The 27466-nt window shown below is 34.7% G+C and overlaps 1 protein-coding gene and 1 long non-coding RNA gene across 2 annotated transcripts in view; one reads left to right on the plus strand and one right to left on the minus strand.

Moving 5' to 3' along the window:
- The first annotated feature begins 12511 nt into the window (after nucleotides 1–12511).
- On the plus strand, nucleotides 12512–20320 carry LOC129946503 (uncharacterized). Its single transcript, XR_008781618.1, has 3 exons — nucleotides 12512–13150; nucleotides 19410–19692; nucleotides 19764–20320. It is a non-coding gene; the product is annotated as an uncharacterized LOC129946503 (long non-coding RNA).
- LOC129946500 (uncharacterized) overlaps nucleotides 13300–27466 on the minus strand; it is a 60763-nt gene continuing 46596 nt past the window's right edge. The window contains exons 3-8 of the mRNA XM_056056715.1: nucleotides 16692–17790; nucleotides 16454–16629; nucleotides 16120–16393; nucleotides 15761–16055; nucleotides 15204–15322; nucleotides 13300–14350 (exon numbers count right to left, since the gene is read on the minus strand). Of these exons, the coding sequence (XP_055912690.1) occupies nucleotides 14199–14350; nucleotides 15204–15322; nucleotides 15761–16055; nucleotides 16120–16393; nucleotides 16454–16629; nucleotides 16692–17790 (2115 nt within the window). The 3' untranslated portion in view covers nucleotides 13300–14198. The remainder of the gene's footprint in view (nucleotides 14351–15203; nucleotides 15323–15760; nucleotides 16056–16119; nucleotides 16394–16453; nucleotides 16630–16691; nucleotides 17791–27466) is intronic.

A 27466-nucleotide genomic window follows, 5' to 3' on the forward strand; every position in this document is an offset into this window, starting at 1 on the left:
CTAGGAGCTTTGTAGGGACTATTTCTTGGTACCGTAGGTTTGTACCAAATTTTGCAAATTTAGTTAGGCCTCTTACCGATCTCTTAAAGAAAGGTAAGAAATTTGAGTGGACAAAAGAATGTGAGGAGAGTTTTAGGAAAGCCAAAGAGTGTTTGGTTACGGCACCGATTCTGACATGTCCGGATTTTTCAAGGCCGTTTGTTGTACAAACAGATGCGTCGGACTATGGCATCGGGGCCGTATTATCTCAGGAGTTTGAGGATGGCGAAAAAGCCATTTGTTATTTAAGTCGGTCATTGAATAGAAATGAAAGAAACTACTCTACGACCGAAAAGGAATGTTTGGCGGTCCTTTGGGCGATTGAAAAGTTGCGGCCGTATCTCGAAGGTGTTCGATTTACAGTCGTAACTGATCATCCGCAGGGTAGGTTAGCTCGTTGGGCCATTCGGCTCCAACAATTTGATTTCAAGATCATCCATAGAAAGGGCAAAGAACATGTCGTTCCTGATATGTTGTCGCGGGGAGTTCCAGAAGTAGCTGGTATCTCTGAAGCGGATTCGGACCCTTGGGTGATTAAAATGAAATCGCAGGTAGAAAAGAGCCCTTTAGAATACCCATCTTGGCGAGTTGAGAATGGGCGGCTCTATAAACATGTTAAGTTGAACCATATAGTCGTTCATAATAATGGTGAGGAGTGGAAGTTAGTGTTAGGGAAAAGTGATAGGACGAGAATTCTTAACGAGTGCCATGATGCTCCGCTTTCAGGACATATGGGCGTTAAGAAAACTTTTGCTAGGGTAACAGAAAAATATTACTGGCCCAAAATGAGGAGTGATATTACTAGGTATATTAGGAACTGTAAAATTTGCCAAAGTGTGAAACCGGTGAACGAAAATCCAGCTGGTCTAATGACCGAACGAGTCGGTAATTCCCAACCGTGGGAAATGATTTTCGTGGACTTGGTGGGTCCTTTACCAAAATCGTCGCGAGGGTTCGTTTATATTTTGACGGTCGTCGACTATTTTACAAAATTCCCCTTGTTGTTCGCGTTACGGTCCGCAACGGCGAAAGCGGTATGTCGGGAGTTGGAAGAAAACGTGTTTCTTCTTTTCGGGATTCCAAAGTGGATCGTCTGTGACAACGGTCCCCAGTTCCGTGGCAAGGAACTGAAAACGCTTAGCGAAGCGTACGGGTCACAACTTCGGTTTACGGCGAATTATCATCCGCAAGCGAATCCGGCGGAACGGATAAATCAGATTATCAAAACTACGCTCCGGGCGTATGTTTCGGAAAACCAGCGGAGTTGGGATTCGCAACTGGCAAAAGTGGCCTGTGCAATCCGAACTTCGCAACATGAGGTTTTAGGTGTGTCGCCATACTTCGCAAATTTCGGTAGGAACATGGTAACTAGTGGCCATGATGTAGGAATTAGGGATAGCGATAGGGACCCAGATAGAACGAAAATTGATAGGCAGTTTCGGAAACTGAGAGAGGATATAGCTAGGAAGTTGGAAGCAGCGGGAAAGAAGGCTGCTAAGACTTATAATTTACGTAGGAGGGACGCGCAATATCACACGGGTGATCTCGTTTGGCGTAGGAACTTCGCGCTGTCCGATTCAGCAAATTATTTCGCGGCGAAGTTGGCGACCAAATTTGTAGGACCTTTCAAGGTCAGCAAGAGAATGTCACCTTGGACATATCTCTTAATAGATGATCGCGGTAAGGAGCGAGGAACGTGGCATGTTAAGGATTTAAAACCGTTTGTTAATGTTTGAGTCAAGTCCCTTTTGTAGTAGTAATTTTTTTGGTTTTTCATTGTCATTTTTGTTTAATTAATATGCCACACTAATGATTTTCTTTTCTTTTTTCTTAAGAAATGGTTTGCTTTTCTCGAAGAGTAAACACATTTCTTGGGAGGTAAGGGTGGGATTTGTTACGGTAAATTTTACCGCAACAAAAACCAGCCTTTGGCTGTTTTCTTTTTCCGAGTTGTGGCTACAAAATATCGGCAAAGTTGAGGGCAACCATGGTCTCATCAGCCACAGGTGTACCTAGCCGTTATTTTGCAAAAGCAACAAAAGCAGGTGGTCGAGTTAGAGAACGAGTTCTTTCGACAAGGTCGAAAATGCCGTCGGATGAGCCGAAGAAGTATGCGGTCAGGCGGACCCTACTTAAACAACAACAACAATAACAACATATCTATTTTAATTCAATATTTGTAATTCTTAACGTAGATTTAGAAATTAACATTTAATATTTTGTAAAAAGAAATGGGTTTTTAACGCCGCGTTTTTAAAGTCGCTTGATTTCATTTTTGGTACAAAACTCACACCTCGAATCTCGCGTGTAATATTAATTGTAATAGGAAAATGCCTAGTTTAGACTTCTTCTCGATTTTTGTTTTTCTTTGAACTTTCTCGAGAAATAAGAATAGTTGGGAAGGGGTCTGAACTCGCCATTATGTTTCGGCAAGTTTTGGAAACTCATCCAACAACTTGTTGAAACCGTGATTGTGTGTGTGGAAGTAAAGTTTCGCTGAGAGTCAACAACGGTGGCTTTCCTGATGAGCGTAAAGCTTCCAGGAAGCCGCGATACCGTGACCGACAATCACGAAAACGGATGCTTGTGTTGTATGAATGTGTGTGTGACTGGAATGGACGAGGGAGGAAGAAAGTAGTTGGCAATTAGCTTGGAAGGCACTCTAGAAAGAGCCTTACAAGCGAGCAGTAAGAAGATAAGGAAAAGTTCGAGGAGTTTGTAAAGAAAAAGGAAAAATCGAGGAGAAGGAAATCAGGAAATCGAAGAAATTAAAAAGAAAATTAGAGATTCGAGGATAGAGGATCGAGGTGTGAGGATTTTAAGAGGAGGGAAATAGAAAAAAGATAAGTAGCTATTTTTGTTTTGTTCTTTGTTCTTTTTGTTCTTTTGTTCGGTACGCGGCCGGTGGTAAAAGCCCATTTTCTTTTTTTAATTTGTTTTTTTTATTAGTTAATATTTTTTTGTAATACGCTAATTTTTATTTTGAAAACATTTTGGGTTTTAGTCCAGGGATCTTCAATCCCACGGTTTCCCAAAGAAATACATTTTTAAATTAAAAATCAATTGTTCGTTGTGTTTCTTTTCTAACCACAAAGAGTTTTGGAATTTTCTTTTTCGGTTTTAAAAAAAATTCCTGGCGCCCATTTTTATTGCAACGTACCCCACTGTAGGTACTTGTAACCACATATTTCTAAATTGTAGCAATTTGATTGATTATTATAAATCGATCAATATTGCTATAATTAATACAAATAAATTCTTCCAAAAGAACCCAGCCCAGCTGAGCAGTCGCGGGTACAGCTTCGTCAACGAGCTGTATTGTTGCACTTTTTTTTCGTTCTCTCCTTTGTGTCGCGTTCGTACTCATTTGAGTGCACGTTCGTCGCTACGCAGCCGCCGTCGCGTCGTCAGTTTAGTTTGTTTGGATTTAGTTGTGATTTTAATTATTTGTCTACAAATAATTAATACATAATAATAAAAACAAAAAAGTGTAACAAATTGGAGCCCAACGTGTGGGGCCGAGTGGAAGAATTTTCGGTGGTAGATTTCGTATCGTGTTTTGTTTTCTATATATTGTTAAAAAAAGAACTTTTAATTCGTCTTGTTTTTTTTATAGGTGTTTTAAAGGAAAAGGTGTTTTATTCGAGGTGTTTTGGTTGGATAAATTGATCAACGGAGTTACCAATGTTTTTGAAGGGTGAAAAATATAGAGACATTTCTGTTTAAAAAATTCATCGAGGGAGTTTAAAAAGCGAAAACAAAAATCGCAAGTATAATTTTTTTATTTGTGCAGTGTTAACTCGTTTTTTTTTTATTAATTTTGATATTTTGTGTGGTGTCTCGTATAAGTTAAATTGTTTTTTCCTTTTTTTGATTATTTATATTTAAACAATTTTTTTTTCTTCGACATTTTGTGTTCCCAATTTTATTGTTCTCTTTTTTTTGTGTTTAAGAGAGAGGTTTTTTTTCACTACCGACTTCCATTATTCGAGTGACTTATTTTTTTGAGTGATAGTTTTTATTTCTTGAGTGATAGTTTTTTGGCGAGTGTGTTTTCTATTTTTGAGTGTTAGTTAATTTTCACATTTTCAAAGAGTTGAGTGTAGTTAATTCGAGTTGGTGTGACCATCCCAATTTTTTGATTACTTTTAGAATTTGTTAGGAAATAATTTTGGACTTTTTTATTTTTAACTACTTTTTTTAAATTAATAAAAATAAATTAATTTACGAATTAGGCTTTTAGTTCAGGGTTACAAAGTAGATTTTTTTCTTTAATTTTTTTGTAAATAATTTTTTTAAATAATTTTTTTTAAAAGTTTTGTTGTTGGAAATTAAAATGAATATTGGTAGATTAGCGCAGGACGAATTGGCCTACGAGATGAAGGTCAGAGGGTTGAAAGTAGGGACCGTTGAGGAAATGCGGAAGGCATTGAGGTCATCGAGGTTACTCGTTAAGAGGAACTCGATGGAAGTTAGTTTAGTTTACCCCTTCACTTATAAAGAGGATATAGAGGCAATAGAAGCCAAGATTGAGGAGATTAGGGTCCTTCTTAAAGTACCTCCGACTAATCCAAAGTCATCGGAGTACATTAAGATAGTGACAAAGATTGAGTGGTGTATAGGCAGGTTAGCTAGGACACCTTGTGAGGCCGAAGATGAAGAAGATGAAGTTAGTTCACTTCGGAACAAGGTTTTGTGTTTGTTAGGAGATCTCACTGGAGATAGTGAGAATAGCGATAGGGAAGAGGAAGTGGAAAAAGAAAAGACTCCACTTAAGATTCAAACCCAACTTCAGACACAAGTTGGTCAGACCCAAGGTGTTGGTTCGCGGTCTGCGTTAGGCCCTGCTACAGTGACGTTGGCTGAGCCAAGAGTTGGTGTCAGTAGTCCTGCAGTAGGGAACATATCAGTTAGGGTTCCAATAGGCAATAGGGTCGATAGGGGTGACACTTCTGTTGAACAAATGGTTGTTCAACAGAAATGCACCGAACGTTTAGGGAAGTGGGGGGTGAAGTTTACTGGTGACTCAGGTGGAGTATCAGTAAATTCATTCCTGGAAAGAGTGGAGGAACTTCGTCTAGCTAACGATGTTCCTGAAAGCCACCTTTTTAAATCCGCTTCGGAGCGGAGGAAAGGAGGAAACTTTCGGCGCGTATCTTACCACGATGAGGACATTGTTTCGTAGATTATCGGAACCTTTGTCAGAGGGAAGGATGCTTTCTATTTTAAGGAAAAATGTAGATCCCTTCTATCAGGTACAGATAGCTAGTGCCAAACCAAAGACGGTTAAGGAACTTGCTATCTTAGGTAGGGAATTAGACACCCTTAAGGTGAACGTAGATAGTTTTACCCCACCTTCTAGAAGCAAAAATTTGTTGGAACCGGAGTGCGGTTACCAACCTAGTTCGTCTGGACAACACCGAGTAGCGGCTGTTGCTCCAGTTTCGGAGAATCCATTCAGGCAGACAGTCAGGTGTTATAATTGTAACTAGGAAGGACATGTAGCTTCGGGATGTCCAGTTCAAAAACGTTGCTTCGGTTGTGGAGCTGTGGGAGTAAATCGGAGGGATTGTAATTCTTCGGGAAACGGGAATCGGGCCCTTGTGTCAGCAGGACAAGGTGTCCGTCGGCGTTAGGAAGGTCGTCTGCTGACGATCAGCAGGTAGGAGTTACTCTAAGTTTCACGTTAGCGGCAAATGGTAGGAACACTAGGCCATATTTGGGAGTTAGGGTTTACGGAATCAAGTTTTTAGGACTGCTTGATTCAGGAGCCTCCCGTACCATTGTTGGTGGTGACGGGTGGAAAATTTTTAAAGAGTTAGGGCTTAGGTTAGGAAGGAGTAGTGTTGGGTCAGTAGCGTTAGCAGATGGAACAGGTGTAGGTGTAGCTGGATCTGTTTCTCTACCAGTGGAGGTTGAGAACAAATCCTTTTTGATAGAATGTCTGGTCATTCCGAATCTTCCACACCAGTTGATCTTGGGTGCCGATTTTTGGGCACTATCGGGCATAGTCCCGGATTTGAGATCAGGTGTGTGGAATTTTTCGAGCCAAGAGAGATTGGATTCGATGACAGACATGGTAGCGATTAGGGAAAAATCGGATTTGAACGATTTTGAAAATAGGAAGTTAGAATTAGTGTTAGAAGAACTTTTTAAATCAATGACCGAAGGGTTAGGGTGCACCAACTTAGTTGAGCACAAGATTAGGACGTCTGCGGAACCGATAAAACAACGATATTACCCTGTTTCGCCAGCGATTCAGAGACATATCGATCAAGAGCTCCAGGAGATGTTGGAGGCTGGAGTGATCGAGAAGTCGAAGAGTCCTTGGGCATCGCCAATACTTCTGGTTAAGAAGAAAGATGGCAGTTATCGGTTCTGTGTTGACTATAGGAAATTGAATGAGGTTACAGATAGGGATGCTTATCCACTACCATTTATTTCAGCTATTTTAGACAAGCTTCGAAACGCGAAGTACTTGTCTTCTTTAGACATTAAATCTGCTTATTGGCAGATTCCAATGGAAAAAGAATCGCGCAAGTACACAGCCTTTACCGTACCAGGGCGTGGCCTGTATCAATTTTGCAGGATGCCTTTCGGCTTGCACAATTCCCCGGCAACTTGGCAGAGGTTTATTGACGACGTTTTAGGTCCTGACTTAGAACCGTTCGTCTTTGTGTACTTGGATGACATTATCAACGTCACCGATTCTTTTGATAGGCACCTAGAAATTTTAAAAGAAGTTTTTAAAAGGTTAGGAGAAGCAGGTTTAAAAGTAGGTAGGGAAAAGTGTAATTTTTGTAGGCCTTCTTTAAAATTTCTAGGTTATGTAGTTGATAGGAACGGGCTTGATGCTGACCCGGAAAAAGTGGAAAGCATGATTAGGATTCCTCCACCGAAAAACGTGAAGGAAACTAGGAGCTTTGTAGGGACTATTTCTTGGTACCGTAGGTTTGTACCAAATTTTGCAAATTTAGTTAGGCCTCTTACCGATCTCTTAAAGAAAGGTAAGAAATTTGAGTGGACAAAAGAATGTGAGGAGAGTTTTAGGAAAGCCAAAGAGTGTTTGGTTACGGCACCGATTCTGACATGTCCGGATTTTTCAAGGCCGTTTGTTGTACAAACAGATGCGTCGGACTATGGCATCGGGGCCGTATTATCTCAGGAGTTTGAGGATGGCGAAAAAGCCATTTGTTATTTAAGTCGGTCATTGAATAGAAATGAAAGAAACTACTCTACGACCGAAAAGGAATGTTTGGCGGTCCTTTGGGCGATTGAAAAGTTTCGGCCGTATCTCGAAGGTGTTCGATTTACAGTCGTAACTGATCATCCGCAGGGTAGGTTAGCTCGTTGGGCCATTCGGCTCCAACAATTTGATTTCAAGATCATCCATAGAAAGGGCAAAGAACATGTCGTTCCTGATATGTTGTCGCGGGGAGTTCCAGAAGTAGCTGGTGTCTCTGAAGCGGATTCGGACCCTTGGGTGATTAAAATGAAATAGCAGGTAGAAAAGAGCCCTTTAGAATACCCATCTTGGCGAGTTGAGAATGGGCGGCTCTATAAACATGTTAAGTTGAACCATATAGTCGTTCATAATAATGGTGAGGAGTGGAAGTTAGTGTTAGGGAAAAGTGATAGGACGAGAATTCTTAACGAGTGCCATGATGCTCCGCTTCAAACCCAACTTCAGACACAAGTTGGTCAGACCCAAGGTGTTGGTTCGCGGTCTGCGTTAGGCCCTGCTACAGTGACGTTGGCTGAGCCAAGAGTTGGTGTCAGTAGTCCTGCAGTAGGGAACATATCAGTTAGGGTTCCAATAGGCAATAGGGTCGATAGGGGTGACACTTCTGTTGAACAAATGGTTGTTCAACAGAAATGCACCGAACGTTTAGGGAAGTGGGGGGTGAAGTTTACTGGTGACTCAGGTGGAGTATCAGTAAATTCATTCCTGGAAAGAGTGGAGGAACTTCGTCTAGCTAACGATGTTCCTGAAAGCCACCTTTTTAAATCCGCTTCGGAGCTTTTGAATGGTAGGGCACTTATGTGGTTTAGGTCGGTTAGGGAAGATTTAGTGGATTGGCAGGAACTCGTCAAGGAACTCAAAGCGGAGTTCCTTCCTGCGAATTACGATGATCTCTTGTTGGAGGAGATTAATCGGCGTTCGCAGGGAAAGGAGGAAACTTTCGGCGCGTATCTTACCACGATGAGGACATTGTTTCGTAGATTATCGAAACCTTTGTCAGAGGGAAGGATGCTTTCTATTTTAAGGAAAAATGTAGATCCCTTCTATCAGGTACAGATAGCTAGTGCCAAACCAAAGACGGTTAAGGAACTTGCTATCTTAGGTAGGGAATTAGACACCCTTAAGGTGAACGTAGATAGTTTTACCCCACCTTCTAGAAGCAAAAATTTGTTGGAACCAGAGTGCGGTTACCAACCTAGTTCGTCTGGACAACACCGAGTAGCGGCTGTTGCTCCAGTTTCGGAGAATCCATTCAGGCAGACAGTCAGGTGTTATAATTGCAACTAGGAAGGACATGTAGCTTCGGGATGTCCAGTTCAAAAACGTTGCTTCGGTTGTGGAGCTGTGGGAGTAAATCGTAGGGATTGTAATTCTTCGGGAAACGGGAATCGGGCCCTTGTGTCAGCAGGACAAGGTGTCCGTCGGCGTTAGGAAGGTCGTCTGCTGACGATCAGCAGGTAGGAGTTACTCTAAGTTTCACGTTAGCGGCAAATGGTAGGGACACTAGGCCATATTTAGGAGTTAGGGTTTACGGAATCAAGTTTTTAGGACTGCTTGATTCAGGAGCCTCCCGTACCATTGTTGGTGGTGACGGGTGGAAAATTTTTAAAGAGTTAGGGCTTAGGTTAGGAAGGAGTAGTGTTGGGTCAGTAGCGTTAGCAGATGGAACAGGTGTAGGTGTAGCTGGATCTGTTTCTCTACCAGTGGAGGTTGAGAACAAATCCTTTTTGATAGAATGTCTGGTCATTCCGAATCTTCCACACCAGTTGATCTTGGGTGCCGATTTTTGGGCACTATCGGGCATAGTCCTGGATTTGAAATCAGGTATGTGGAATTTTTCGAGCCAAGAGAGATTGGCTTCGATGACAGACATGGTAGCGATTAGGGAAAAATCGGATTTGAACGATTTTAAAAATAGGAAGTTAGAATTAGTGTTAGAAGAACTTTTTAAATCAATGACCGAAGGGTTAGGGTGCACCAACTTAGTTGAGCACAAGATTAGGACGTCTGCTGAAACCGATAAAACAACGATATTACCCTGTTTCGCCAGCGATTCAGAGACATATCGATCAAGAGCTCCAGGAGGTGTTGGAGGCTGGAGTGATCGAGAAGTCGAAGAGTCCTTGGGCATCGCCAATACTTCTGGTTAAGAAGAAAGATGGCAGTTATCGGTTCTGTGTTGACTATAGGAAATTGAATGAGGTTACAGATAGGGATGCTTATCCACTACCATTTATTTCAGCTATTTTAGACAAGCTTCGAAACGCGAAGTACTTGTCTTCTTTAGACATTAAATCTGCTTATTGGCAGATTCCAATGGAAAAAGAATCGCGCAAGTACACAGCCTTTACCGTACCAGGGCGTAGCCTGTATCAATTTTGCAGGATGCCTTTCGGCTTGCACAATTCCCCGGCAACTTGGCAGAGGTTTATTGACGACGTTTTAGGTCCTGACTTAGAACCGTTCGTCTTTGTGTACTTGGATGACATTATCAACGTCACCGATTCTTTTGATAGGCACCTAGAAATTTTAAAAGAAGTTTTTAAAAGGTTAGGAGAAGCAGGTTTAAAAGTAGGTAGGGAAAAGTGTAATTTTTGTAGGCCTTCTTTAAAATTTCTAGGTTATGTAGTTGATAGGAACGGGCTTGATGTTGACCCGGAAAAAGTGGAAAGCATGATTAGGATTCCTCCACCGAAAAACGTGAAGGAAACTAGGAGCTTTGTAGGGACTATTTCTTGGTACCGTAGGTTTGTACCAAATTTTGCAAATTTAGTTAGGCCTCTTACCGATCTCTTAAAGAAAGGTAAGAAATTTGAGTGGACAAAAGAATGTGAGGAGAGTTTTAGGAAAGCCAAAGAGTGTTTGGTTACGGCACCGATTCTGACATGTCCGGATTTTTCAAGGCCGTTTGTTGTACAAACAGATGCGTCGGACTATGGCATCGGGGCCGTATTATCTCAGGAGTTTGAGGATGGCGAAAAAGCCATTTGTTATTTAAGTCGGTCATTGAATAGAAATGAAAGAAACTACTCTACGACCGAAAAGGAATGTTTGGCGGTCCTTTGGGCGATTGAAAAGTTGCGGCCGTATCTCGAAGGTGTTCGATTTACAGTCGTAACTGATCATCCGCAGGGTAGGTTAGCTCGTTGGGCCATTCGGCTCCAACAATTTGATTTCAAGATCATCCATAGAAAGGGCAAAGAACATGTCGTTCCTGATATGTTGTCGCGGGGAGTTCCAGAAGTAGCTGGTATCTCTGAAGCGGATTCGGACCCTTGGGTGATTAAAATGAAATCGCAGGTAGAAAAGAGCCCTTTAGAATACCCATCTTGGCGAGTTGAGAATGGGCGGCTCTATAAACATGTTAAGTTGAACCATATAGTCGTTCATAATAATGGTGAGGAGTGGAAGTTAGTGTTAGGGAAAAGTGATAGGACGAGAATTCTTAACGAGTGCCATGATGCTCCGCTTTCAGGACATATGGGCGTTAAGAAAACTTTTGCTAGGGTAACAGAAAAATATTACTGGCCCAAAATGAGGAGTGATATTACTAGGTATATTAGGAACTGTAAAATTTGCCAAAGTGTGAAACCGGTGAACGAAAATCCAGCTGGTCTAATGACCGAACGAGTCGGTAATTCCCAACCGTGGGAAATGATTTTCGTGGACTTGGTGGGTCCTTTACCAAAATCGTCGCGAGGGTTCGTTTATATTTTGACGGTCGTTGACTATTTTACAAAATTCCCCTTGTTGTTCGCGTTACGGTCCGCAACGGCGAAAGCGGTATGTCGGGAGTTGGAAGAAAACGTGTTTCTTCTTTTCGGGATTCCAAAGTGGATCGTCTGTGACAACGGTCCCCAGTTCCGTGGCAAGGAACTGAAAACGCTTAGCGAAGCGTACGGGTCACAACTTCGGTTTACGGCGAATTATCATCCGCAAGCGAATCCGGCGGAACGGATAAATCAGATTATCAAAACTACGCTCCGGGCGTATGTTTCGGAAAACCAGCGGAGTTGGGATTCGCAACTGGCAAAAGTGGCCTGTGCAATCCGAACTTCGCAACATGAGGTTTTAGGTGTGTCGCCATACTTCGCAAATTTCGGTAGGAACATGGTAACTAGTGGCCATGATGTAGGAATTAGGGATAGCGATAGGGACCCAGATAGAACGAAAATTGATAGGCAGTTTCGGAAACTGAGAGAGGATATAGCTAGGAAGTTGGAAGCAGCGGGAAAGAAGGCTGCTAAGACTTATAATTTACGTAGGAGGGACGCGCAATATCACACGGGTGATCTCGTTTGGCGTAGGAACTTCGCGCTGTCCGATTCAGCAAATTATTTCGCGGCGAAGTTGGCGACCAAATTTGTAGGACCTTTCAAGGTCAGCAAGAGAATGTCACCTTGGACATATCTCTTAATAGATGATCGCGGTAAGGAGCGAGGAACGTGGCATGTTAAGGATTTAAAACCGTTTGTTAATGTTTGAGTCAAGTCCCTTTTGTAGTAGTAATTTTTTTGGTTTTTCATTGTCATTTTTGTTTAATTAATATGCCACACTAATGATTTTCTTTTCTTTTTTCTTTTAAATGTAATGATGGTTATCCTTTGTTGTTGTTGTCTACCCCCGGCTGAGCCTTAAGAAATGGTTTGCTTTTCTCGAAAAGTAAACACATTTCTTGGGAGGTAAGGGTGGGATTGGGAAGGGGTCTGAACTCGCCATTATGTTTCGGCAAGTTTTGGAAACTCATCCAACAACTTGTTGAAACCGTGATTGTGTGTGTGGAAGTAAAGTTTCGCTGAGAGTCAACAACGGTGGCTTTCCTGATGAGCGTAAAGCTTCCAGGAAGCCGCGATACCGTGACCGACAATCACGAAAACGGATGCTTGTGTTGTATGAATGTGTGTGTGACTGGAATGGACGAGGGAGGAAGAAAGTAGTTGGAAATTAGCTTGGAAGGCACTCTAGAAAGAGCCTTACAAGCGAGCAGTAAGAAGATAAGGAAAAGTTCGAGGAGTTTGTAAAGAAAAAGGAAAAATCGAGGAGAAGGAAATCAGGAAATCGAAGAAATTAAAAAGAAAATTAGAGATTCGAGGATAGAGGATCGAGGTGTGAGGATTTTAAGAGGAGGGAAATAGAAAAAAGATAAGTAGCTATTTTTGTTTTGTTCTTTGTTCTTTTTGTTCTTTTGTTCGGTACGCGGCCGGTGGTAAAAGCCCATTTTCTTTTTTTACGGTACGCGGCCGGTGGTAAAAGCCCATTTTCTTTTTTTAATTTGTTTTTTTTTATTATTTAATATTTTTTTGTAATACGCTAATTTTTATTTTGAAAACATTTTGGGTTTTAGTCCAGGGATCTTCAATCCCACGGTTTCCCAAAGAAATACATTTTTAAATTAAAAATCAATTGTTCGTTGTGTTTCTTTTCTAACCACAAAGAGTTTTGGAATTTTCTTTTTCGGTTTTAAAAAAAATTCCTGGCGCCCATTTTTATTGCAACGTACCCCACTGTAGGTACTTGTAACCACATATTTCTAAATTGTAGCAATTTGATTGATTATTATAAATCGATCAATATTGTTATAATTAATACAAATAAATTCTTCCAAAAGAACCCAGCCCAGCTGAGCAGTCGCGGGTACAGCTTCGTCAACTAGCTGTATTGTTGCACTTTTTTTTCGTTCTCTCCTTTGTGTCGCGTTCGTACTCATTTGAGTGCACGTTCGTCGCTACGCAGCCGCCGTCGCGTCGTCAGTTTAGTTTGTTTGGATTTAGTTGTGATTTTAATTATTTGTCTACAAATAATTAATACATAATAATAAAAACAAATAAGTGTAACAGCAGAGCACGAATTGCATCCATGGTCCTCCCTGTTAGTATTTCGTATACAACTCAGAACGGATATTCTGTCTATTATGTATTCAAAAACATTGATAAGCCTAATAAAAATAAAATGTGAATAATATTTGGATGATATTTAATTTTCATTAGATTTGTTTATTTATAAATAGTCTTGCAAATATTTACAGATTACAAAAATATTAAATCACCTTATAAGTAAATTTTATTTCTTTTGTAACCATTAAAATTATTATTTTTTTAAATCAGTAATTATTGCAATGTCTGCCATAATAAATAGTTTGATTTCTTAAAAATAATTAATTTAAAAGTATTTATAATTTAACTACTAATTCTGTTACATAGTGTTTTTTTTTCAAGAGGATACCACTTTATTCCCATTTTTAATCGATATAGAACTTGTAATATTGTTTGTATCCTTAATTTAGTTAAAATGTTTATATTGGCTAATTTTTTTTAATTTTTGTTTTTCAAACAAATATTATAAAAAATAAAATATAATTTTTAATCAAAGTGAATAAATAATTTGACAGTCTCTATTTAAGTTCGAATTGATCGGGTAAAGAGGACTAAAGTGTTTTCAAACAATTCTCAATCAGTTATCATCGGCAGAAAAAGAATTGTGATGTTACGAAAATCATTGATGTTTTAGTTTGTATCTAAATTAAGTCATACTTTTACAGCTACAAACTTTGAAAACTACTAAATACGAAAACAATTCCTACTTCCGATCAGCTTGAACTTAATAGAAAGTGTATTTTGTCCCCACTTTTGTGGGTGGCTTGATATAATAACTAATAATGCTAATGGTGTTTTTTTTTTGTATACAAATAAAAAAATGTTGTGTGTGTCATCTTAAGTGTATAAATAAGCTTTCAAATGTAATATGCTTCGATAAGGTAAGTTCTCTGCATGTTTATCGCTCATTAAAGATGCGTGTGCGTCAGAGCGTGATGGAGACTCAAGTATTAGAAAGAAATAATTTTTTCTTATTGTAAAAATGCAACTATTTTAAAACTATTTTGAAAAGCAATGTATGTTAGCAGTTCTTTTTTTAATATCTAAGCAACAATCTTATGCGGTTGCATCCATTTTTTCATGTAATAACAGAAAAGAGTTGAGATATAAAGCAGAATCATTAGGGCACATGTAACGGCAAGAGCTAGCACGGATGTCTTTGTTGGACATGGTTCGATTATTGTTACAGTTTTATCTACAAATTATAAAAATTGTAAGTCTGGTATATAATTTACAATGCTGAACAGAGAATTAGCTGATATCTTTGTGTTTTCTTTAAATAAGCGCTATTCAAACATATTAAAATCAAACATTTTTAGTTCATCAATTTGTAATTTAAAAATAAATACGAATTCAAATAATGAATGGTGAAAGAGGAAGTTGCCATAGATGTAGGACAAGCATCAATTTTAATTCAATTCAAATTTAAAAGCATTTTAAAAAATAATATTTATTCAACTTTTTTGTGTTTTTGTCTTTCTGCTTTGTAAAAGCTTCTGTTTATTGTATAAAGCAGGTGTTGTCATCGATTAATGGCCAATATCTAGCCCAATTTTTCAAGGCTGAATAGTTTCCCAAAATTGAGTATACAAACTACATTTTCTTCAGCGATTAGTCACATTTCTAACACGTTTTGTATACAAATAATAGAATATACGACCAATCATGGCTTTATTGCGTGAGAAATTTCCTAGCCGCTTAACTTCACATTTTGGTGACATCAATCAGCCACCAATATGACGCTATTTGACGTGGTAAGATAAAACCATTAAAACAAATATTGTTCAAGTTACGGCTATAATACCGATGGAAAAGTGCTTAAAAATGGTTCAAAATTTGATCTTTATAATGAAATCAAATGTTCATCGAAAATGGATGAAAATGAATTATTTGTCTATTGTTATTGGATTGAATTTGTATTTATTTGAACATTCAATTTAAAAACTGATGAATTGTGCATGGCGTAATTATACCGCTTATTTTAAGTCACTTTATATATATGTGTGTGCTAATTCCAAGTTCAACACTGTTTACGAATTTTAATTTACCTTTGGCGAAATCGGTACTTGGATCCGCCTTGAAAAATTCTCTTTTCTCATCTCCGAAATCAAGAACAAGAATTTCTTGAGAAATGTTCATATCATCATCAGCTTCTTTGGTTTCGTTACTAAAAAAAAGAGATATTTTAAAAATTACTAATCAATTTATGACATTATCAGTCGTTTTCGACTCTTTCAAAATCGTTTTACGGCAGAATTGAAACGTTCTTTGAAGTCTAACATTTATTAATAATTCAAAATGTAATATAGAAATATAGAACGGATTATTAAAGCGATCCCAAAATAAAAAGATAATTTGCCACAGCATAATTGTTTAGTAATGTGCTAACAACAAATATTAAAATGTGCAGCTTTTAATGGCCTTAAGCTAAACACTTTTTTTAACATTTTACTGTTTGCTTCTTATATGATTGCAAATTCATATTTTGGGACATTATTTATGATTATCTATAATTTTTGGCTTTTAAACTAAAAAAAATAATATTTTAGAATGACTAATATTATGTCTACGCAATATAAATACATTCATAATTTTGAGTGTTTACCTATCAATAGAACGACGCCTTCTTCTACCCAATGATTCGAATGATTCCATATTCCATTCACAAACAGCTGGTTCACATGGTCCCAGGCAATACTTGACATTACATTGGAAAATCACACCATAACTTTCAGTAAAACGGAAGGCTTCGTAAGTTGACAAAAGGGCATTGCCATCAGCAGTGAAACCGGGGAATATTGTGGGGTCAGTGGGACAGCCATCATCATCAATAATCTTGAAACTGGTACGAGCATCCTTGGCCATGGCAATACACGAACGGGCATAAATTCCATAGGGCGCTAAAACCAAGAAGACAAGTTTTTATAAATAAAACGAAATTTAATTCTCTTCTTCGACACTAACTGTCTTCGGGAATTTCAATACGGAACATTAGACGATCTCCAATGCGCACTGTTTCGACTTCACGCTGCCTTGTATCGAGAATGCGAATTCTTGGTGGTGGGGCTTCTGGCGAAGAGTTGATGTGAATCATTTCTGGATCGCGGATGGGCATCATTCCGAAAGTGATGTTTTTGGAACTCATGTCATACGTGCATTTGACCTTGTAAATTTTGTCAGCTTTCGTCATGACAACACTATGATGTTGCAGAACAACTGTATTTGAATAGACTCCGGTCTAAAAAAAAAAATAACATGACCATCATTTCTAATAGTTTCTTTTAAATACACTACTTACCACACTTTGGGTATTACAGTCCTGTCCCGCCATTGTTAGATCCAATCTAAATGCATCCGAATTGATCACGTCAATGTTACATGTCTCCGAACGCCCCAAAGCATAAATACGTCCGTTGAATGGCTTGTTTGTTCGAACTTGAACAGCAATACGTGTGTCCTTGCAGTGAACTGACACTAAAGCAGAAAAATTAACCAATTATTAAAATAGAAGCTCAAATGGAATTCAATTAGTATACCATCATAGCAAGTTCCAGTCTTATCACAGTTCACATCAGTTCTTGTCAAATTATTAAGGTTTGGATCTTCAGTGGCATCAATACTAACGGGCAAGGTGTTATCTTGTGGCGATGAACCTGGCGCTACTGGTGGTGCTTTTTCGCACTGATTCTCGAAATATTGGCCAATTGGTTCACCGTGATCAATCAAAGGACGTTCGCCATTCAAATAGGTCGACGGTCCGTCAGGTAAAGTCTTGTGATCTAAATGGTAAAGCCTGCAATTGTACTGGGAACCCTGTGGTTGGCCAAGGTAAAGGAATGATCGACAGAGGAACTCAGTTTCAATTTCACAGGCAAGTCGACAAGCCGACTCGGATGTAACTTGCAACTCCTTGTCAGTGTAATAATGCAGGCCCACATATTGTGCTACTTTCTCATCTGACACTCCCATGCGAGCGTTTGCAAATTGTCGATTATTTTTACAAGCTTGTTGGGGCTTAAGGCATAAGTTTTCAAAGTAATCAGTTCCTTGTGCGTCATTTAATTGAATGAATGGGCCACTGCTGCGCCTGTCTGAATCGCTGAGCACGCACTTCATGTTGTTGTAGTCATACTCAACAGACCGGCAGACGAATCGTTTCTCATTCAAACAGGCTGACAGGCAGGCTTCTTTTGTACTTGTATAGATCAGGGCATTATCGAGACCCCGAATAATTTTATTAGGTACACGTTCAAACGACCACGGTCTCAAGCAAACATTCTCACTGCGCAACTGCAGTTTTACCATGTAGTACATGTTGGCTGACCTTTGTGGTACCGCAGACGGATTGTGTGCACTTGAATCATTCTGCAGCTGGCAGTGAGTTTCCTGCGATGGTGACAGTGGGTTCACAACGAAACTGAATGCGGCTGCCTGACAATCCGGCTCCTCGCGGCACCAGCCCTGACATTCATATAGTGACAAGTTTTTTACACTAAAGTATGACGTACCGGAAAAGTCGTAGTCGGTGAGCTTTTCGAATGCCATGCGTCCATATGCGGTGGGGAGTAAGCAAACGAAACATGCAATTGTAGCCAACGCTATCGCAGTGCGGTAAGCAAAGTTCGTTGTCCGCATCTGGAACAAAATGATAATAAATAATGTAACACACGTAGGTACACAACAAATAAAAACGTAAGACAAAGATTCAAAAAAGGTTAAAAGTACATTTTTTTTACACTTTTAAGACACAGGTTTGGATGCTTAATTTTTAATAAAGGGCAATTAGCAATTTACTAGTTCGCTACACGAAAAGAAAGATTTACAATTTTGGAATCCCTTAGTAAATTGTTAAACCCTTATCAATAGTTGTTTAAAATTTTGCGTCAGTGTATTTAGGGTGAAAAAATGGGTTTTTGCGACCCAAATCACTTGTAAGTAAATAGCAAAACTAGATTAGTGCGAAATGATTTTTAAATTGAATGTTTATGTTATTAAGTTTAAGCTCAAAATTAGTATACATAAACATGAACTTACGTTTATAAGTCTTTATTCGTTTTTTTAAGCCAATTAACCATTTTTTTTTTTTTAAAAAAGGGTTCAATAGACAAATTTATCGATCTTTATTCCGTTCCATAATTAGATATATATGTGTTTTTAAAACATACTTATTACAAAAGATAGAATATAAATTACTACTTGACATCATTACATACAAATTAACTAACCATTATTAGTAGGTACAAACGTACTTAAAGTTTACCCAGCTACAATTTTTTTTCAGGACAGCTTGTTGTTAAAAAGTCTTTCAAAAATATCATACATTTCCTTGAAGTTGACAGAACTTCACGGCTAATTAAGCAAAACAAAAAAATCTTCAACTGTTGTTAATAAACTTGTCTTTCTATCTAAGAACGTCTATAATGCTGTGTTCCGTTAGAACGACGACGCTGGCGCTGCCACAATGCAGCTTGCGTGCAGGTTATTCAAGTTCACGGGAAATTATGTATCTCACTGAGGCAAACACAAAAGCTATTTTGGATTTGAGATATAATGTACCTACCTATAACTTTACTAGAAAAAAATTCACACATAGAACCATTGTAATGTTTTTTTAGAGAAGATGTGAAATATTGTACAGTTGATGATGATAGACATTGAGGATGGGTACAAAAAATAATTTAAAACAGTAACCGCAAATAACCTGTCAGTCGAAGAAGAAGAAGGCCTTTGATTGATTTTAGTTAATATAAAGATAACTTCATAGTAAATGTAGGAGAACAATTTGTTAATAGCGTTGCCGTTATTACATTTTAGTCAGTTAATTTTCTTTTTATTTATTTTGTGGTTTATCTGTTTTCAAGTTAAAGGTAAAAAAAAGATTTTAAATCTTATTAATGAATCAGCTTTTTTGCTGAATTTAATCCAAAATTCAGATTTCTGACAATAACTTGCCAAATTTGTTGTTGACAAGCAAAAAACAGGATATATTGTGTGTATACTCATAGTATTAGATAAATTAATATTTATTTACTTATGTCTTATTGCCTAACACAACAATTGGCAATTCTGCTTTCTATCTGGGTTAATTTGAGTAGCCTAATAATAAGCTTTCATTATGACGGGTAGATGCTTATTTCGTTTTGCAAATGTTAAAGTATTTTGAACTGAAAGAGAAAGAAAAAAGGCTTAAAATGTTTGAAGAATAAACAAACATATGAAAAATGTTACTTTTATGACTTGACATTTTTTTACAGAGTAACCAATATAGTATATTGGCAATAGCAGAACGCGGATAGATGGATAACATCCATTTTCTTACAGTGGCAACACTAAGTTTAATTTGTTTCCACTTCAAAGAGATGGTATTTTATTTACAAAATTAACTCAACCGATATGGAGGATTCTACACTGTAAATACTTTCAAGCAACATGGTTTAAACTTGTCACACTTTCTGGAAGAAATATAGCTACATACTCGTACATATGGTCATGGTTTCTGTATACATACAAACATATACTACACTGCAATAAACTCAGGTAATTCAAAAATCTAATGAGAAAAAAATTTGCATTTATCACGTACTGAGAAGATTTTTGCTTGATTATAGCAACTCACGCTGACCATAAGGGTCTTACCAAAGTGCATCATGGTGTTTTGATTGGTCTTTCCCATAATGGAAACACACTGTTATAAAATATTTATGTATATGCCTGTACCTGATACCTGATGGCAAGTAACAACTTTGTGGGAAAATTGCATTGCTATAGGAAAAAATAGCAATCATAATCATAATAATAATTCTATCATCATTATGGCCGTCTTCGTCACCAACAGGTTTCACACCATAAGAACAAATCGAAGGGGCGAACGAACGCGAACGTGATGTGGACTAGATGAACAAACCTCTCCATCTCTTTTTCATCTTCACGTCCATCATTAAATCTAATCCTAGAAGAGTGAAAATTTTTAGTTCAGAGACCGAATCAGATTGCCAAGTTTAATGCAAGAGAGCATTCTGTCTCAATTTTGTGGTTGGTTGCCATCCATGATGTTTTGTTGATTCTTTATTGTTTCTTTAATTTTTAAAGCAATCAGTGAAGCAAAGAAAATCATTTTCGTAAAATTGATTTGATTTCATAAACTATTTTTTAAGCTTAAAATAAATAAAATAAATAATATTTTTGAGATAGTCCGATTTATGATTTTTGTTTTACCGATATTATATTGCAAACGCCAAGAAAAAGCCACAAAAAACATAGCGTCAATAGTTTGAAACATATAAACCCAAATTCGTTACAAGCGTGGAGTACTAGGAACCGTTATCATTCCAGAAAATACCCTTTTTTTTAATTTTAATTTTTTAATAACTCACATATGTATACACAGTTGTATATGAATTTAAACTCAAGCAATAAAGATAAGTTTATCAAATCGTTAAAATAAATAAATAGAAAAACTTAAAACCCTTTAAACGTAATTTTGCCATGAAATTTATTGTGAATAAATTGTATAGAATGGGATATTTATGTTTTTAAAGATGGACCAAGTGGTTACATAAAAGAATCTCCAGTTGGTCATTTGGTGACATGACAACGGACAAACTAAAAATGTGGTTTACGGCACCATTGCGCCAAAAGCATCCATAGTTATACAAGAAACAAATATTAAGAAGAATAAAATAATCCTATTATTAATTAGGCAATCGATTACAGTAACTTCCAATGGGAAGACAAATAGAACATTAGATGGCCACATTTTGTTACATGGATGCAGTTTGGATAATTTGGTTCTTCCCCTGGTTAGTATAAATAAGCCACAATACACAATTTTATTCTCAGTTTCTTTCACATGACCTCTTTTTGGAAGGTCAATTCACCAAGCAGCACATACTTTACGAATTGTAAAAAAGTAATTAATGTCATTAACAAAAGATTAAGGGCGAAAATTCATAAACATAAAAATATGGACATTTTTAGTGTTAAAATATTGACAAAAATAACCTACAAAAAAACAGGGTCTAGAACACCTGCAGCTGAATAATATGAAATTTTGTTCATATTTGCAAAATGAATCTTAGAAGCTTTAACATGGCCAGTTTACTGTTTTTGTATGTCTGTCCCTAATAGCTTTACAAATTCAAGAGTCAATAAATCACAATTTAGCAAGAGAAGTTTTCTAGCGGTGTTACAATTGACGGTTCAGATCTTGTGATTTAAGATCTTTTAGGAGCAACATGATAGATAAGTTCTATAGCAATGATCCACAGTCCATTCAAGAACGTAGGGATCGAATTTGTGAAGCACCAAGAGTCAGAAATACGTAACTTCGCAACTCTCTTTTTATTTTGAAAATATGTATATTAATTAAACAAATATGTGTATGTATACTGCATTATTTTGATTCTTACACATTTTTTTGTAATAATAAATACAAAAAAATTATTCAATTTTTTAACAAGCAATACTATGTAACTAAAACATATTATAACTAATTTAAAATAACATTTTCATATACCCTTACCTTTTTCTTCATTGATATGCGAGTATCTTTATAATAATTAAATAAAATCAATTTGTGTGATCCTTGTTTTTTATTTTTTTTATAGATTCAAAGGTAACTTAGTCTATAGCTCTTTACGCAAACATTCTAAGGACTTACGTTTCAGAAATAAATATTTTAATGTGAACATACAATTCTTCTTAATTATATAAGCTTCAATTGTCTTTAAATTTCATACCTATGAATGGTACTTTTCGAAACTTCGTCTTCCCCTTTTTATTTATTTTTATTATTATTATTATTATTATTATTATTATTATTATTATTATTATTATTATTATTATTATTATTATTATTACTATTATTATTATTATTACTATTATTATTATTATTATTATTATTATTATTATTATTATTATTATTATTATTATTATTATTATTATTATTATTATTATTATTATTATTATTATTATTATTATTATTATTATTATTATTATTATTATTATTATTATTATTATTATTATTATTATTATTATTATTATTATTATTATTATTATTATTATTATTATTATTATTATTATTATTATTATTATTATTATTATTATTATTATTATTATTATTATTATTATTATTATTATTATTATTATTATTATTATTATTATTATTATTATTATTATTATTATTATTATTATTATTATTATTATTATTATTATTATTATTATTATTATTATTATTATTATTATTATTATTATTATTATTATTATTATTATTATTATTATTATTATTATTATTATTATTATTATTATTATTATTATTATTATTATTATTATTATTATTATTATTATTATTATTATTATTATTATTATTATTATTATTATTATTATTATTATTATTATTATTATTATTATTATTATTATTATTATTATTATTATTATTATTATTATTATTATTATTATTATTATTATTATTATTATTATTATTATTATTATTATTATTATTATTATTATTATTATTATTATTATTATTATTATTATTATTATTATTATTATTATTATTATTATTATTATTATTATTATTATTATTATTATTATTATTATTATTATTATTATTATTATTATTATTATTATTATTATTATTATTATTATTATTATTATTATTATTATTATTATTATTATTATTATTATTATTATTATTATTATTATTATTATTATTATTATTATTATTATTATTATTATTATTATTATTATTATTATTATTATTATTATTATTATTATTATTATTATTATTATTATTATTATTATTATTATTATTATTATTATTATTATTATTATTATTATTATTATTATTATTATTATTATTATTATTATTATTATTATTATTATTATTATTATTATTATTATTATTATTATTATTATTATTATTATTATTATTATTATTATTATTATTATTATTATTATTATTATTATTATTATTATTATTATTATTATTATTATTATTATTATTATTATTATTATTATTATTATTATTATTATTATTATTATTATTATTATTATTATTATTATTATTATTATTATTATTATTATTATTATTATTATTATTATTATTATTATTATTATTATTATTATTATTATTATTATTATTATTATTATTATTATTATTATTATTATTATTATTATTATTATTATTATTATTTTTATTATTATTATTATTATTATTATTATTATTATTATTTATATTATTATTATTATTTATATTATTATTATTATTTATATTATTATTATCATTATTATTATTATTATAATTATTACTATTCCAAGCTTTATTCACTCATTGATACTCTAAAATTTACAATAATATTATAATTACCATTTGATTGAATATATTTACATTACATTTAAACAAGTATGTGTAAGTAAAATTAATTAAATTACAAGAGACAAATAATTCTATCAAGGTTTAAAACTAATTTAAATATATACATTACTTGCGTTTTGTTCGAATTTCATAATAGTAAAGTGAGAAATTCCCAACAAAACGATCCGAAGTGGCCAAATTTTTGTATTTTAAAATTGGTACAACTCAAAGAAGATCTGTCAAAGTAATAATAAAAAACTTCAAAAAGGGGGTTTGTTCGTAGACTACTGCATTAACATGTGGTGTTGAAGCGAGCTTGAAGCTCGCCTCAATTCTTTATATACCTGAATCAAGTTGAGATTTATCTATTCTAAACTGAGGAAACATAGCAAAACATAAATATCGTTTCTATTGTTTTTTCTTGCAAAATAAGCCCAGTTAGTCCATTTTCACTAACAAAACTTAATAATATCAATAGTAATAGATTCGTTTTTTCCGCAATGGAAAACACACATGATTCCAAATTCAATACTTAACGAACACAGCCATCGAGATACAAATGCAATATCAATCGTACCAACATTTGAGAACGAAATCACATAAATCCATTCGAGGCTCGTATAAATGTCAAAAACCTATCTATAGTGAGATTCTACTGTAACTTTTATCGGTGTTATTCTCACTATGGCTATTGTTTTTGTTATTCGTGCAAAATCCTACTTTACTATGGATAGATTTCCCAACAAAACAAGGATATTATTTGAAAATAGAGGTATAATTTTAGGTTATCTGAGCATAAGCCTCCCCCAGACTTCTCCATCTTCTTCTATCTAGTGCTTCTCTCCAATAAAGTGGGCATATTTTTCGGATGTCATCCTTCCAGCGTTTATGTTGTCCACCTACGCTTTTTTTGATTTCTTAGGGTATCCATTCGATTATTAATTTTGTCCATCGATTATCAGGTGTACGTATTACATGTCCTGCCCATTCCCATTTGAGTTTCTTAAGCCTGTGTCTAACGTCTTCAAAATTAGTTTGACTTCTTATATTCTGATGGTTAATTTGCTGGGCAATATGAACGTTCAAAATAGCTCTCTGACATGATTGGAGTTTCATTTCAGTGTTTTTCGTGACTTGCCAAGTTTGGCACCCATAGGTGAGGACTGGAAGAACTGTTGAGTCAAACACATATTTCTTTGTTTTATTCGAAATATTCAATGTAAGAGGAAGCTTAACGTTCCAGAACTGCCTCCAAGCGTTCGTCATTCGCTGCTCTATATCCTTTTTTACTTTACTCAGAGAAAAAAATAGTTATGCCAAAAGTTTTATACTTTGTCTCAAGAAAATATGTAGGTTAAAATCTGCCCAACAACTTTTTATTTTAACTTAAGACAGTAAAGTGTTATTTAAGTCTTGAAAACTTTTATTTTAAAACCAAAAATAAAGTTCTCAAAATTTAATAACTTTTATATTTAAAACAAGAACATTATTTTCAAAACACGAAGAATAAACATTGTTGTGCCAAAAATTAATGTTATCGGTATCGTTACGTTTAAAAACGTGCATTGTTGTCGTAAGAACCATTTCTCTCAGAATAGTCAAGAACTTCAATTCTTGCCCCAAGGACCTATAAAATTGTCTTAAAACCTCAAAATATTAAATACTTACCTAAAACCAAAATCATTTAGTCTAAAAACAAGCCCATAAGTAAGAAGAAATCCTATCCAAATTTGTCTTTGAATGCGATAATCTGCCCAAGGTATGTGTAGTCTTCAACGTATTCTAATATATTGTTATTAACACTAACTGGATTAGAAGCACCATTTGTCATAATTTTAGTTTTCTGTTGATTTGTTGACAACCCAATATTTCCGCATTCCGAGCACAGTTCGTTCAGCATCGTTTGAAGTTCTTCACTGCTTCATCGGCAAATCGGAGGTTTGAGAGACATTTGCCATTTATCTTCAATCCTTTGTCTTCCCAGTCTAGCTTTCTAAATACTCCTTCTAAGGCTGCGGAAAAGAGTGCTGTTGAAATTATTTTAAAATCTGGTCCGATGCATTCCGTTTTTATGTGGGATGTGCTGCTGTCATACATTTTCTTTAGGATTCGAACTATTTTTTCGTCTACACCTTGATTGAGAAGCGCTTTTCAAATAAATCTCTGCTCTACTGTGTCAAACGCCTTTGCAAAATCAATGAAGGCAAAGTATATTGTGATGTTATATACTCTTTGCATTTTTCTATTATTTGATTAACGGTTTATTGATCTCGTTTCTTCGATTACTGTCTTTGAATTTTTTGTTGTCATTGAATTTTTGGATGTCTTCTTGACAACGTTTCTTGATGTTCTTCCGTATATTTTTCAGATCCTGTTTTTCTTGGGCATTCAGATTGGTCTTTTTTCGAATACTATCACGAAGTGCTATCATATTTAGAGTTTCACTCTATAGTTTTTGCGGTTTTTGAGATACAGCAGTAAGAATATACCTGTCTGCAGATTCTTTTATAGTTTTTCCATTTTGTTATATGCTATTTGAGTAGGTTCATTTAACCTTGAAGAAGATCAGCATTATAACTTTTGATGATATCTGTACTTATCGATTTTGTTAATACTTTTCTTGTAGTTTTATGAAGTTGTCTAGTTTTATGGTTGATTAACAACTCCGCGCGTACTATCCGATGAATCTGATTCGAATTGAAAGTTATTAAGTACGGACCCATCTTTAAGGATTGATCTTTTATTGCAAAGAATAAAATCTATTTGGTTTTTGTACTTTTGGCGTGGTGAATTCCAGGTCCATTGATTTTACTTTTTCTTTTTAAATAACGAGTTTCCAACTATAATTTTTTGTTGCCAAATATATTGGGTAAGACGACTACCTCTTTCATTTCGATTACTGTAGCCATATTCTCCCATAATGGTTTCTTCGCCATTTTTCCTGAAACCTAATTTAGCATTGAAATCACCGATTATCAGTAAAATCTCTGTTTTAAAGTGTGCTGTCGCTATTTCCAGTGTCTTGTAAGAGCGATTCATCTCGTCATCAGTTGCTTTCTCAGTTGGTGCTTTGACTTGTATGATGGATATGTTACAATTCTCTACTTTGACTTTCATTCCTATTATCCTATCGTTAAATAATTTAATTTCTTGAATATTCTTTTTTAACTCTTTGTTTATAAGGAAACCGACCGACGACGCCATAAAGACCTTGTTTAGTTCCGAAGTAAGCAAATATATTTCCGTTGTTGAGTTCTTGTATGCTTTCGCCTTGTCGCCTTACTTCTGCTAAACCGGTTATATCCCAGTGTATCTTATTAAGCGCGTTTTCTAAAAAAATTTAGGTAACTTGGAATACACATATGGATAAAGTGTAGCAGCTAACTATTTTATCGGGATCGAGTGCGTTAAATTAGAAGAGACAAAATAAACTCTTTGAAGATGAAGTAGTTAGCATGTAAATATAAAAAAAATGATAATTCTTAATTTTCAATTTATGATTTAAACCTCAATTGGACGTGTATTCCAACCTGCTCTGGTTCATTGTGTAGAAGAAGTTCAGATTCCACCCTTCATTATCTTTTTCCATTATAGCTGCCTTCTGAAGTAAAAAAAAACTAGTATGGCTTTGTAAAGAAGAAATCCTAAGTCACAAATTGCTTACACATTTTCTGACGCTGTGACCGCCTTTTAGAAAAGTAATGCAAATAGATTTTGCTTCACTTTATATTATATTTTTTAAAGTTTTTTTTTTAAATTTGTTTTACCAATTTAAAACTTAATTGAAATAAAAAACTTATAATGGGACATTTTTTTTTAATTTCTATTCTCTCGGGGATGCAACAATATGTAACATAGAGTTGGATACAATTCTTTATTTTGTGCGGAAATCGGTTGAAATTAAATAATTTAAATGTTTGAGATCTCCCTAAAAACAATTTTGAAATTATATTTAAT

This window comes from Eupeodes corollae, chromosome 2 (assembly GCF_945859685.1).
Source record: "Eupeodes corollae chromosome 2, idEupCoro1.1, whole genome shotgun sequence".
NCBI lineage: Eukaryota > Metazoa > Arthropoda > Insecta > Diptera > Syrphidae > Eupeodes > Eupeodes corollae.